Source organism: Squalius cephalus (genome assembly GCF_949319135.1).
Source record: "Squalius cephalus genome assembly, chromosome: 2".
In the NCBI taxonomy this organism is placed as follows: domain Eukaryota; kingdom Metazoa; phylum Chordata; class Actinopteri; order Cypriniformes; family Leuciscidae; genus Squalius; species Squalius cephalus.
The window spans coordinates 33,445,836-33,459,662 of record NC_137123.1 but is presented as its reverse complement, the minus strand read 5'-3'; the positions used below and the strand labels follow the sequence as shown (position 1 = coordinate 33,459,662).

The 13,827-nt window shown below is 40.1% G+C and overlaps 1 protein-coding gene across 25 annotated transcripts in view; it reads right to left on the bottom strand.

The window, feature by feature from the left end:
- The window catches only part of rims1b (regulating synaptic membrane exocytosis 1b), an 81,515-nt gene that overhangs the window by 6,839 nt on the left and 60,849 nt on the right, over positions 1–13,827 (bottom strand). For 18 of the 25 annotated variants that reach the window (XM_079849394.1, XM_079849376.1, XM_079849377.1 and 15 more), the window contains 4 exons: positions 13,371–13,477; positions 13,070–13,108; positions 4,735–4,850; positions 4,410–4,570 (listed from right to left, as the gene is read on the bottom strand). In XM_079849394.1, the coding sequence (XP_079705520.1) occupies positions 4,410–4,570; positions 4,735–4,850; positions 13,070–13,108; positions 13,371–13,477 (423 nt within the window). Of the gene's footprint in view, positions 1–8; positions 1,657–2,935; positions 3,089–4,409; positions 4,571–4,734; positions 4,851–13,069; positions 13,109–13,370; positions 13,478–13,827 lie in introns of those variants that run through there. The other 7 variants (XM_079849398.1, XM_079849393.1, XM_079849384.1 and 4 more) reach the window with 5 other exon arrangements.

Genomic DNA, 13,827 nt, shown 5'->3' with positions numbered 1-13,827 from the left:
AAGCAAGGGAAAGAAAGAGTAAAAAAGAGATGAATAGTTCATAGACAAATCAGTTGATAAATAAAGGTAAGAGAGAGACACTAACTGTTGAAAACCATATTCAAGATCTTAATGCTTTATTATTTTCCAAGATGTATGTACACTGCTAAAACAGCTTTCAAACCACATCACTGATTCTAATCCAAGCACAAAATAGTAGCTGGTTTTGTCCAATCAAATTATTTTGCACAAGCCAGTATGGAAGAGAGAATGTTCGAAATCTGTTTTTGGACAATATCATCTGCTTCTCTACATAAAATTAGACTGAATCATGACAAATTAGTCAAAACTAGTCAACACTACTTGACAAGCACAGTTTTAGTTCCTGTGTTTTGAGCGAGACAGATAAAAAAAATAAAAAACTTTTTTAAAATAGCTAATAGCCTTTTGTTGATGTCATGAATCGTGATTTATTATTTTGTTGCAGGTGGAATAGTGTAAGTACCGAAAGTAAAAATCTCATTCATTTTCTGCAAAGGGGAACTGATTTTAAATGGTAATTTCTAAACATTTAAAAGACAGACTAACTGCAAGCTATGAGGTTGTTAATCAATGATATATGCTTTTGTTGAAGCCATCAGCCTTCATTATTTAAAATTTTCAACATATTTTTACACAATCAAGTTCAGCAGGGTAATTCCTGGTGAAAAACTACACAACCCATAATTCTGCAGAAATCTCCACCAATCAGGGAATCAAATTGCTCTCACGAAGCACTCTTGAACTACTTAAATATTTGTATGCATAATATGCATATTTTGCAATTAACCTAATTGTTTCTAAACATATATAATCAAACATCTTTAAAATGAATATTTTTATATAATTTTTGCCATTTACCTTGGTCTTTTTGTCTGATTTTCAACAATTTTTTGTTTCAAATCAAAGATTATAAACAAAAGATTATTGATATACCTTGTACATGGTTGGTTTGGTTGATGATTATATATCTCTTAAACTTCACAAGCATTAAGTAAACTTTTTTTTTTAATCCCTATGGGAAAAATACTGGGGTAGGGACATTCTCATTCTTCTGGAAAGCATTTGATTGGACAAAAATGTAATCAATATCAGTATTCTGATCTGTTTTCCTGGAAGAGTTTAAAAGTGTAGACCTACTTAAAGTGAATTGTGTTTAGAAGTACACTAGTTAACACAAAGTGACTAAAAGCCACAAAAGTGTTTTGATTCATGAAATCCTTAAAACTTGATTTACATCTGATTTAATAGAACTGTGTTAATTAAAAAGCAACATCTTCGGATCAGTAGTTCAAACTGTCTGTATTATGACACAGCAGCACACTTTGACAGTGCAGCCATGTCCTCGGCTGCCCCCTGGGGGTTCGGAGGAGCTGCCGTGTGTCTGCACCCTCTGACGGTGTCAAGGTACTGCAGGACTGTCCAGTTGCACTCTCCCCATCATGTCTACACCCTAATCCACTGTCTGTAGGATGTAGGGTGGGTATAGGAAGTAAGGAGGTAGGTCTCTCTTCCACAGGCTGGAGGGCAGTGCCAGTGACAGAGGGGTAAGAAGACAGGGTTCTGGGTTTAGGAGGATCCAGTGCTGGCTCAGTATTCAAGCATGGGAGATATGAGGTGAGGCATGCAAAGAGGGATCTAATACACACAATACACAGGACACACATAGACACACACAGAGTGGCATGTGAATGAAGCAAAACATACAAATGATACAAATGAAATCAAACACAGCATGCACAATTAACCTTGTCTCAAACTATATGTAGTGTACAGGATCATTTTAAGACAGCAGAAAAGAATATTCCAATAAAATATGAATAGTTGGTAAAAGTTAAGGTATTAAGGTATGCTTGACGCATAACATGCACATACGTTTTTTAACATCAACATTTTAAATTCATATGGATGTACAAGGGATAGTAAATATTTTAGAAATAAAACTGGTCAACATTTACTTTTTCGCTATTTTTAACCCCTTTTTTGTCTCAACTCATTCTAACGGCTGTGACAAATGAACTTATACAAATATTGATCATAGTCAACTTATATGTAATAAAAGTTGCATGCATTATAATTATAAAGAATTAGCTTAAAAATAAAATTCACAAACATTCAATCACATCGCACACGTCAATGCCATCCAAAAATATTTCATGTTAACTATGTTTGTTTGAACTAAGCAGACTTCACCCAGTGACACCTAGTGTGTGGCTTCAAACTGACATATTAAAAAAAAAAAAAAAAAAAAAAAAGCAGAAGATATATAACTGGTTAGTGAAGCCCGAACCGTGTTAGGAAAGAGACAAGAATAGACAGAAAAGATAGAAAATTAATTTAAGTCTTTTAATGATATATGTACAAGCTCTGTTTGAGGAGAAGGAATGTTTTTATCCTCTTTTCATTTTTTTCATTGTCATTGTCTCCTTTCTATGTAAATTAGTCTTATTATAGAAAAACTTTTTTTGTAAATGTTCTACTGATCATGGCAGCAGTGATTCATCAATTGAGGATCGAAAGCTTGTGAAGAACTCTAAAACTGGGCATATGTCCAGATGTGTGGTGTAGTCGAGCATGCTTTTTGCATTTTAAAGAGCCGACTATGGTGTCTGGATCACTGGGATCATTAAGTCGTTAAGGCAGATTGCAATATAGTCTGCCAGCCTTCTAGATGAGGAGGATTATATATACATTTTCAGGGTGCTGTTACTCGATTTGCATAGTTCCTTCAGCAAATAAGACGATAAAACAATGCAGAATGTGCATACAAATAAAAAGCACTATCCGCAGAAATAAGATAAGATTGCTCAATTCTAGATGTTGTTTTTGTTGTTGTTTCTGGTATTAGCTAATGATAAAGTTTTAACCGGTGGTGGTTGAGGTGAAGACATGGGCAGGGGGAGCTGGTCCATGTTACCTCAGATCTCCAGCCACCGTATGACGTCTGCGTTTAAGCTCCTCAGAGAAACGTCTCTTTCCCAGACTCCTCCTGTTGTCTGTTCCATTCACCCCCCATGAAATCCTTCTGTCCTTCTTCTCTTCTCCTTTACAACTCTCCAATGACTTTGACCTTTGACCCCCAATGCAATATGCATGCATGCAATAGGGCACAAGCCATAATAGAAAGAAAGGTAAATCATGCAGAAAATAAAAATGTTTCAAAAGTAACAAGCCATGCATAAGACAGACAGCTAAAAGCATGCAAATGTCAAACACGACTAATAACAAAAATGAAATATCACTACCTGAGGACACATTTTTTATGACCTGAATTGAATAATTACTGCTAGTATAGAATAATTTAGCAATTTTACTAGTGACAAATATTATGATTTGTAGGAGAGGGAATAAATAAGCATTGCAAGTGAACAACAATATAATTTAATGTGACAGCACAGAATATGATTTTTCAGAGTATGGAAAAATAGCAGAGAGCTAAAGAAAGAGAGAGTAAAAAGTTGAAAAACTATTTTGTAGCTATTAAAATATATATATATATATTTTGTACTATTTTTCCAAACACCCCACCCATTGGTGTGCAGGGTACAAAATCAACTTTTGCTCCAAATTCCAATGAAGAGTTAATCAAGAAAATGTACTGGCTACTTTTTTTAAAGGTCATAACTATATTTATGCATTTTTATATATCTATATGTTCATTGGGGTAGGTACAATTTTTGTAATGTTTTTGAAAGAAGCCTCTTATGCTCACTAAGGCTATATTTATTTTATTTACATTTAAAATAGCTGTTTTCTACGGAAATACATTTTAAAATGTAATTTATTCCTGTAATGTCAAAGCTGAATTTTCAGCAGCCATTACTTCAGTCTTCATCATCTTTCAGTTATCATGATCATTAGAAATCATGCTAATATGCTGATGTGGTACTAGAGTAACATTTCTTATTATTATCAGAGTTGAAAGCGGTTTTGCTGATTAATATTTTTTTGTGGAAAGATCAAAAGAACAGCATTGTAAAAAGTATTTACTGTCAATTTTGATCAATTTAATGAATTCTTACTGAATAAAAATGAATAAAAAATATGAATTCCTTTAAAAAAATATTTACACCAAACTTCCAAATACTTTTATATATAATCTGATAAATATTGTGTTTTGCTGCAAAAGCATTTTAGGCATGCTATAAACTTCTAGTCATTAAAAGACTCTTACTTTTTGAGGGTTTATATGTCTGATTGTGTAGCTTGTGTTGCTTATATCAATGACGGTCACACTATTATTCTTACACTTTGACTTAAACCATGTACAATGTTGCATTTTCTAATAATAACTGCAAATTAACTCCAACATTAGCCATTATTACGCAGTACTTTCCAAGTGTTAAATGTGGACCCTGTGTGTTTGTTTCTGTGCATGTTTATAGGCTAACCTTATTCTCCCATGCGGCCTCTCAGACTGAATGGACATGTAGCTGGTGGCGCTCAGCCGTGAGGCACTGCTGGCATGGGAGATGGCTGAAGCATCGCTCATGTCGCTGTCTGATGACCTCGCAGACATGTTGTCACAACTCCTCCTCTGGTCTTTATACATCTAAACCATGGAAAACAACTAATATTTAGAACCATTTTTAAAAACAATAAAACTTACAAAAAGGAATGTGGGCGAATAATTACATTTTGTGAAGAATTATTTAATCATCAACCAGCACTGCCAGACAAATGAGTTGGAGACCTAAAAGCCAGTTTAAGACTCACATCTCTCCTGTTCTTGAGCTCTGCCTCTGGGTCGTGACCAAAGCTTGTAGAAGAGCCTGGCCGATAGGAGGGAACTCTCATCTGCAACTGACGAGCCCGCTCCTCCACTGCTAGTGCTACAATGAGACAGTAAGGGGGACAGTAAACTGAATTTTTGAGGAAATTATACTTTTGATGGAAATGCACATTAAATCTTCCCTGTTTGAAAAGACAGCAACGGCAAGACACTACAGTCAAAACCATTGTTTTTTCATGCATTTTGAGATTTTGGGATATTTTGCTTGCATAACATGTCTTCTTCTTCTAGTGGAAAGAAAACATCCAAAACACTGAAATTGTTTATTTTATTACACTTTATCTATTTGCTTTATCTATTTTTAAAGGCTTTTTTCTCAAAATGAGTCTTTTATCTCACAGTGAACCAGAAATGTTTACTACAGTACTTGCATGCAGAACATTTTTTTTTTTTCAGTTTTATCTTATCTATATACTGAAGGTTCCCTTTCGAAGTGGAACTAAAATCTGCGTCATGGAGTGGATGTTATTGGGACACTCCAAATGAGCTGGTGTCTGAAGCATGTATGTTACCCACCAAACTTGATTGGCTACCACAGTGATGTCACAGGGATGTCGGCAGGGTATATGCGGGCACCTAGTCATCAGGGTAGGGTTGCACCAGCCGTTCGTAAGTTCTTTCTTAAATTGGAACGTAAAGTCCACACTAGAGGCTTAGTAACTACTAGCTAGTTTGTAACTAACTCTGAACTTTATTCCGTTGCACCATTTGTTCGTAAGGCAGAACGTAGCTAGTAGGTCGTAAGCTCTCCATAAAGTAATGCGTAGTCGCATAATATGACGTTTAGCCTCGATGATCCAATAGCAGCCTTCAAATACATGAGCAGAAGTTGTGTTGAAATGCTGTGAATTTCAGTTTATCCTTCATTCTTTTGCCTCACGTTACTAACGGTAAAAATATGTTTCCATTAAATACGATACTTGATCATGAATAGCATAAGTGTTTTTGTAAATAACATTCAGAAACTGTATTTGAAATTAAATGAATAAGGATCAATAAATAAATATTGATACAAAAAACATAAGAAATTACGTTTATTGTTTATGACTGATATTTGACATGCACATGGACCGATGCACACAGCGGCGCGCTGTTTAGGACGGGTTCGTGTTAAAGAGCCGCTAACAAAGTAATCTATTCACATAATGTTCTCTCTCTTAAAATGTAAGCGAGTGTAAATGTCAGCATTATCATATATGTCTAAAGAATTGAAGTCTGTCAGGTAAAAGAAGAGCTTATTGATGCAGTTCAGTCTGTCTGATATTTTATTCCATCCGTTACTCCTGATCGGAGGCTGCCGTAAATATTTAGTTTATACGTAGAGTTACGCTTCAACTAAGTTTAATGGTGCAACGCAAAAATATTTAGAAGTGCGTAAGTCGTAACTTAGTGTCCATTTACGTCAAAACTAGGCTAAGTTATAACTTACGCACAGCTGGTGCAACCGGCCCCAGCTTCTTTGTCTTTAGGAAGCCATATGTTTGTCTGTGCATGTAAAGATTATCTGTGTGTTTGCGGTTAGGAGAAAAAAATATGTCTAGTGCATTTAGGAGATGTGTCACAAAGATATTTAACACTAACACACTATTCTCACAATCTGTGTGTTATATGTCTTGAAATGGAGCATGCTCAGTCAGCCCTCAAGGGGGCTGGTTGTACTCATTGTGTTCACTTCACAATGAGAAAGTTCCACTCCAACATGGCTCTTTTCAAGTTTTGCTCCCCGTGGATTGGGTCCCACCACTGCCGAAGCAACACAGCGACTTTGATCGTGGGGGTCACAGGTTGAGCCAGCTGAGTACCTTGAGACAGGTCTATCCCTTTATCAAACATCATTCACTAACTCTCCAGCTCTCAGGCCAGATCCGAAAGCCCGTTTTGCGGCTTCTTCAGACCTGGCAGAGAGCATGTTGTTGACATGAGGAACTGTTGAGATGGACATGCTGAGTGACTCTGTCTCCTCCCTCACCCCCACATATGAGGATCTGGTCGACGTAATGACCTGCACCATGGCCAAATTAAAGCTAGATTGGTCAGTGGAGGGGGGGGGGGGATCTGCACCAGGTAGATTGGATGAGCGATTTCTCGCAGGTCATAACAAGCACAACTGTGAGCCTTCTCTTCCTCCCCAATTTCTATAATGAGGTGGTGAGTTTGTGGAACAGACCATTCTCGGCCTGTGTTCACGCCCCTCTTGCAAACAGATACGCTAATATGAAGGGGCTTGCTGAACATGGTTATACAAGGATGCAACGGGTTGAAAATTCGCTTGTGAGCTATCTTGTCCCCGGTGCAGCGTATAGAGACCCGTTATCAAGGCTTATGTGGTGGTGGGCCAGGAATGTGGAGCTTTGTACACCATGTCGGTTCTGCAAGCTTACCAAGCTGACCTACTCAAGGATCTCAACCTGGGTGAGGGAATATCTCAGAACGCATATGCACCACATCCCCAGCCACACTGCAGTCGAGGTTCTACATCCCCCTCTTCTGACCCTGTTGCTGACCCTAGCTGGAGACAAGGTCAGGGGGAGAGTGTCACTGGGGGCTCGAGGAGGCAACCTCACAAGAAGCCAAAGGAGGATCTAAAGTCATCTCAGCCAAAAGTGCAAAGAAAGACGATCCTTTAGTGCCCTCTTTTGGCTTTTCAGGGGTAGGTCCTCATGTGACCTATATCAAACAGGATTCCTGGAGAAGTAGAAGCGTAAGCTTTCACCAGCATTGAGCTAGGAGATAGAGGAATAATATATGTCATAACTGTTCACTTCTTGGATGACATTTAGATAATTGCAGTAGCATTGGCTCAGGTATCATCCTTCCCTGAGCCTGGGAAGCACAGTTGCCTTTATATGAAATAAGTGGCTGCACATTTGCTCCAATTTTTAGTCAATTGCCTTTGGTTTACGGCGATAAATATTGTGCTTCCCTTGTAATCACATTCTTTAGCAGATTTGGCGTGTTCACGTTTGTGATCCACTTAAAGGGCTTCAAACAGATAGGGTAGCAAGTTTTTCACTGTTAGCACCCTGCCCCTTTGTCTGTCTTGACCTTGAACACAATGGGTATTGCTGCTTAGTATTGCTAAAGCTCGACTGTTGTAGAGGAGGTATATAGGATTGTTATAATCACTCCCTTATTTGTCTCTCCATTGGCTTGCACTGTGGAGATGATATGAACATGCTTCCCCTGTGTATTGGGTGTTGCAGGTGTAGAGTTTGGGCTCTAATGCTGTCGCGTCCCACTCTTCTACCTGCTGCCCATCCTAGTGCAGGATGGGTGATGCTGTAGTGAAGTGAATGCACATCACATCATAAGATTGCACATCACTTTTTCATCTGTTGCCTGTTCCAATACTAGGAGTATGGTGTCGATATTGATGTGCCTCCCTGGTGCCACATAAAAAGAGGACTTAGATAAAGAGATTGGGCATTTCACGCTACCGTGTCCTACTCTGTCATCTGGTACCCTCCAGTGAACTGTATATAGAGGCAGTTTCAGTATCCTTCATATTTCATATGGACAGAAAAAGGAAAGATGGGCAATTCCGCTGCTTGCGTTCCACGCCTTTATGTCTGTTATTCCTGGTGCCGGGAGTTTAGAGGTATTAGCAATATGCGCCTATAACAGTTGGGCTGTAATAAAAATGGATGATGGACAATACCGCAACTTGTGTCCCACATTCTCATTGATCACTCATCTGCCTCTGGTACCAGGACTGCAGAGGTGTTAGCTATGTGCTCCCTCTGTGATCACATGTCAAATATGCTAGACATGACAGGTAGAGTGGGCAATACCGCAGAGCGTCCCACTTCCTCTTCTGTCGCCTTCTATGGCATGGGGCTTGGATAAGTATCAATATGCTTCTCGTTAAATCACATTCATATTGGAAATGGCATTTTAGCACTTCCCTTCTAGTTGGAGGCTGCATCAGTCAGTTTCCTTACATGAATAGGCAGTACAGCAAGGAGAATAAGCTTTCAGATTTTGTGTCTCACTCCTTAATTTGTCGCCCCTCCAGTCTATACCTGGAGATGATAGTGTGGACATAGTAGGGGCTATGATAACACACTTCCAAATGGTTCCTGAGGAGTATCAGGACAGAGCATCGGTCATATGTTTACTATTCTCAAGGGAGACCTGTTAATCGGCTAGAGGTTCCCCTCTGTAAACAACTCTGATATGTCAACAAAATGAAGCAAGAACTTCAGAGCCAGGGGTATAGACCATTAAGGCTCAGGTGTGTCTGGAGTCCTGGCTGAGAGTGGTGCAGGGAGATTGGGCAGAGCTGGCAGGGAAGGGAACAAGGGCAGGGCCAACTGCGCAGGCAGACGGGGAAAATGGGTAGTTCAGGAGAATCGGGAGTTGAAGCAGCCAACAGGGAGGCAGGAGGACCGTGACAAGACTGACAGGGAAAGCAGGCTGCTCAGGGACAGCCTCAGTGGGCAGAGCCAACTGCGCAGGCAGACGGGGAAAATGGGTAGTTCAGGAGAATCGGGAGTCGAAGCAGCCAACAGGGAGGCAGGAGGACCGTGACAAGACTGACAGGGAAAGCAGGCTGCTCAGGGACAGCCTCAGTGGCCATGACAGGGTCCTCCAGGACCACCAGATATGGGACCTGCAGGACCACCGGAGTTGGGTCTTCCAGGACAACTGGAGTCGGGTCCTCCAGGACACTGGATTAGAGACCATTGGTCTGGGGTCCTCCAGGACCACCGGACTTGGTTGGGACCACCAGAGTCAGGTCCTCCAGGATCACTGGGCTTGGGGGAGCAACAGGAGCACTCCTTCTCCTGAGCTTGCGAGGACGAGGAGACATAGACGGCCGCCTGCAGAGAAGCTGCAAAGCACTCTGCCTCCTCATGGAGTGATGCAGTGGTCTCGGGTGCCTCAGGGGAAGCTTCAGCATCTACGGGTGCCTCTGGGGAAGCTGCAGTGTCTGCAGAAGTCTCTAGGATGAGCTGCCGTGTCTATGGCCGCCTCCGGAGGAGCTGCAGTGTGGCTAGAGGTGGACTTGTTTCTCCTCCTCCTTGGAGGTGAGAAGTGGAGGTTTTACTGTCTGAAGGAGGAAGGGTATTCACCATATTATAGGGGACCTCTTGCTACAGTGCTAGTTTCCTTCCACTGCAGATGAGAAACTCCACAAAACCCTCAAAAGACAGATGCTCAATGCCTAATAACCTCCAAATTTTAATGGGCTCATCAAGGGCATAGTTAAATAAGTCCTTGAGAGCCGCCTCATTGTAACCCAGCCTGAACTGAACCACACTCCTGAACTCCAGAGTGAGTTCCCTCAGACCAGTCCCTCGTTGATGGAGGGAACTCAATGCTGTGACCTTGAGCATGCATAGGGAGAGGGGCTACAGGCAGTGGAGGCTGGTAGATAGAGCAACCCATTTTTCCGCGGAGTCCTCATGTTGGGCAGATCGCTCTGTCACAGATTGGGGTGAAGGGATTAGGCCAGGCATCAAGAATGCAGAGATGGGCTTTTATTAAATCAAAAAAACTAAATAAAACAAAACAAACAAAAACTACCCCGTGGGAGAAAACATGACCGGCTGAACAAGGCAAGATAAGGCAGGGTGGGACAGGACAAGGCAGGAAACAACAGGAAGCCAGTAAACATGGCCCACATTAGACGACGATCTACCACAGGACTGCAAACACGAGGAGAATGAATAGGGAAAGCAAACAAATCAGGTAACGAGGGAGGACAGGTGGTGCAAATGAACAAATATTCAGATAACAAGAAGGGTGGGGTTTGAAAATAGACAGCAGAGCACATGGCGCATAGAAACAAACCTGACCAGCCATGTGCTCACACCAAACAAGTTAAACAACAAGAGCACATGGCCAGTAAACACAATCACAAGCCATGTGCTCAAACAAAACATGACAAGAACATGCAGCCAATGAGAGCTCTCACTGACTGTGTGTCCACACAAAACATGACAACATGAAAGCACGCAGTCAATTAAATACACAAGCCGCGTGCTACACAGCACAAGACAAAACATGCCAATATAAACTAGGGATGGGCAAGAATACTTGAGTGCTCGTATGTGACAGCGACGATCAGTCATGACAACGCAGCATTTGAGGAGGTTCCTGAGGCCTGATTTTTTCCAGACCAGTGAAATAAAGTGAAGCTGGATTTGAAAGCACGCACTGCGGTGATGCCTGGAATCACTTTGATCATGTAATGCAGTTAACTGCAAGATGTCCAGCGCCAATCTACTATGTAGCCTACATAACATTATAATGAGAACACCTTTTTAACTGCTTATTTCTTCACTGACCAAACAACAACCATCAGCAGTCAGTTCTCAGCTCTACACACACAGGAACTCAGACCAACCACATCCACAGCCAGAAATCTTATCTCATCCTTCTCTGCACTCACTGAGACAGAAGTATCCAAACTTCTCCACTCCAGTCATCCTACCACCTGCCCTTTTATAAGCCACCTCTCCTACATTTTTACCAGCACTCATACACATTGGCCGCACTGCCATTTTCCCTACCGCATTCAAGCAGGCTCGGGTATCCCACTGCTTTAAAAACCCACATTAAATACATCACTTGTAGATAGTAACAGACCTGTCTCTCTCCTACCATTCAAAGCAAAAACACTTGAATGAGTTGTTTTCAACCAGGTATCATCTTTCCTCTCACAGAATAACCAGCTGGACATTAACCAATCTGGGTTCACCATCACAGAGGCACAAAATCACTCTCCAGAACATTTTCGTTCACTGTTCCTTGCTGGTGATCTCCCCGCCTTCATCCAGAATGCAGAATCCCTGACAACATTCAAAAGACAGCTGAAACTCAACTCTTCTGTGAGCACTTAACCTCATCATATATATATATATATATATTTTTTTTTTTTCAAAATTCAATGCTTTAACTTTCCTTTAATCCCTCCCTATTCTAACTTACTCAAAGCAATGTCTGAAATTTTGCCCACTTTTTGTGTTTATTTGCCTCTTCACAATGAATTGCTTGTGCAGACGTAAGTTGTAAAATCACTTTTATGTTCTCTATATCTGAATAATCACAAATATAAGATGTGTTTGGTATTTAATAACCTGCAAGCAAAACGTTGCAGTTTACCGACTGTTCATTCACTTTTCAGTTTCAGCTCAAATGCAATGTCCGACATTACTGACTATTATTGGGTTATTCGAGACGTTCATATTCCTTTTAGATGGGCTATTCTTTTTTCAAAATCATTGATGATAATAATGCAGCAGTTTTATTTTGTTCCATTTTTTAACAGTAAAACTATGTTTTAGCCTATTTAAAATTGTTTCTCGTTATGACTTCGAAAACGCGCAGTGATGACTGTAATCATTTTCTTTCATGAAAAATAAAATGAAGTGCAAGATGTGCAGCGCCAATATACATGCCATATATAGCATTATAATGAGAACAGGATTGTAATAGAATGTTGTAAATTCTCTGTGCATTAGTTGCCCGTGTACCAGCATGCTGTTAAGGGAAGAGCACATCCAGAGTTTCCCTTTCAAACCATAGACTGTAAAAAACTAGCACGCTCAAGTTCACATGCACATTTGTGTCCTTATGTGCAGATGCAAGTTGTAATGTTATGTTTATGTTATGTATCTAGGATATCTGATTATTAATCTCATAGGATTTGTCATAGAACGGGCTTCAGTCTACTGAAGATAATCATAATCTAGCAGTGTTATTTTTTTCTAGTCATACATTCATGTTTTCAAAGAAATGTTTTCATGTCATATTTTTATTTGTCAACATAAATTTTCGTAATAGTCTTAAAATATTTTCATTTTCATGACGGACACGCAAAAAAACTCATATGGACAGGAGAGCGAAAACAATGACGAGACAGTAGTAGTGTCAAACAAGAATAAACTGTAGTGACATAACCCTGACAGATATCTATTAGTTATTTTTATGTCACTCTATTCACCTGGTGGTGTCTTGCCTTGAAGTGGTTTTGGAACAGTGGTTTCTAACTGGTACAAGCAGGTCATTAGATTGTTTGAAGCTAGTAAATCATCTTGACCAAGAACAAACCAGCTAAAGATGGTCAGTCTGTTTTTGGAACAAAGTGGCTGGTTGACCAGCAAATAACCTACTTAGAAGAGCTACAATGTTCCAAATATTGTGGGGTTTGAACAAGGAATATACAGCGGAGTAAAAACTAATATTGTTCAGTTCTTCCAGGCAAGCAAGTGATAAATTTTAGGGTAAAATGCAGAGAATGGAATGAGATACCTGAGTTAGGTTTCTCCTCAGGTTTACTGTTGACATGTTCTTCATGAAGATGGGGTTGAAGGCATGAGAAATGGCATGAGAAGAGACAGAAATGAGTAAGGTAGAAAGATCAACATGTGTGATCTTGTGGAGCACATGAAAAAGGCTACGGACAGAGGAGTCATGAAATTATCTGGCATTTATAAAGGCACTGGGACAGATTCATGGGTTCGGGCTGTGATTTTGAATGGTAATAGCATTTCAGATTACTGCTGTCTGATTTTGTGAGTATTTAGAGGGAGAGAGAGAGTGAATTGCTTACCTTGCTCTATACTGCTGCTCTTTGCAGGGAGTTGTGGCAGTTGTCTGCCTCTGCGCCCTAATGACGTGGTCCCTGCTGGGGAATAATGTCCACCTCGAGGAAGTTCTCTGGAAAGAGAGATTTTTTGTCAAAAATACAGGAGAAAAAACATTTTATAATGTGATTTAAAGGTGATATTTCATTGTAATACACCACGTAGTTACAGAGAAACAAGAAAACATTTGAAGGAGAAATTATTCATTTTATTGTTAAAGGTGCACTTATAACTGTGTCCACTTTTTGTGTCAAAATGTTTTGCTTTAAAGGCTGGAATACACTACAAAACTTTTTAAATCTGAACAGGTTAAAACAAATCATCATTATATACTTTGTCGACTTTGAAAATGCTTTCAGTGAAAAAAATCGGCATCATACACTATGACTGAAGATTACACACTACCAGACTTTCAAATCATTC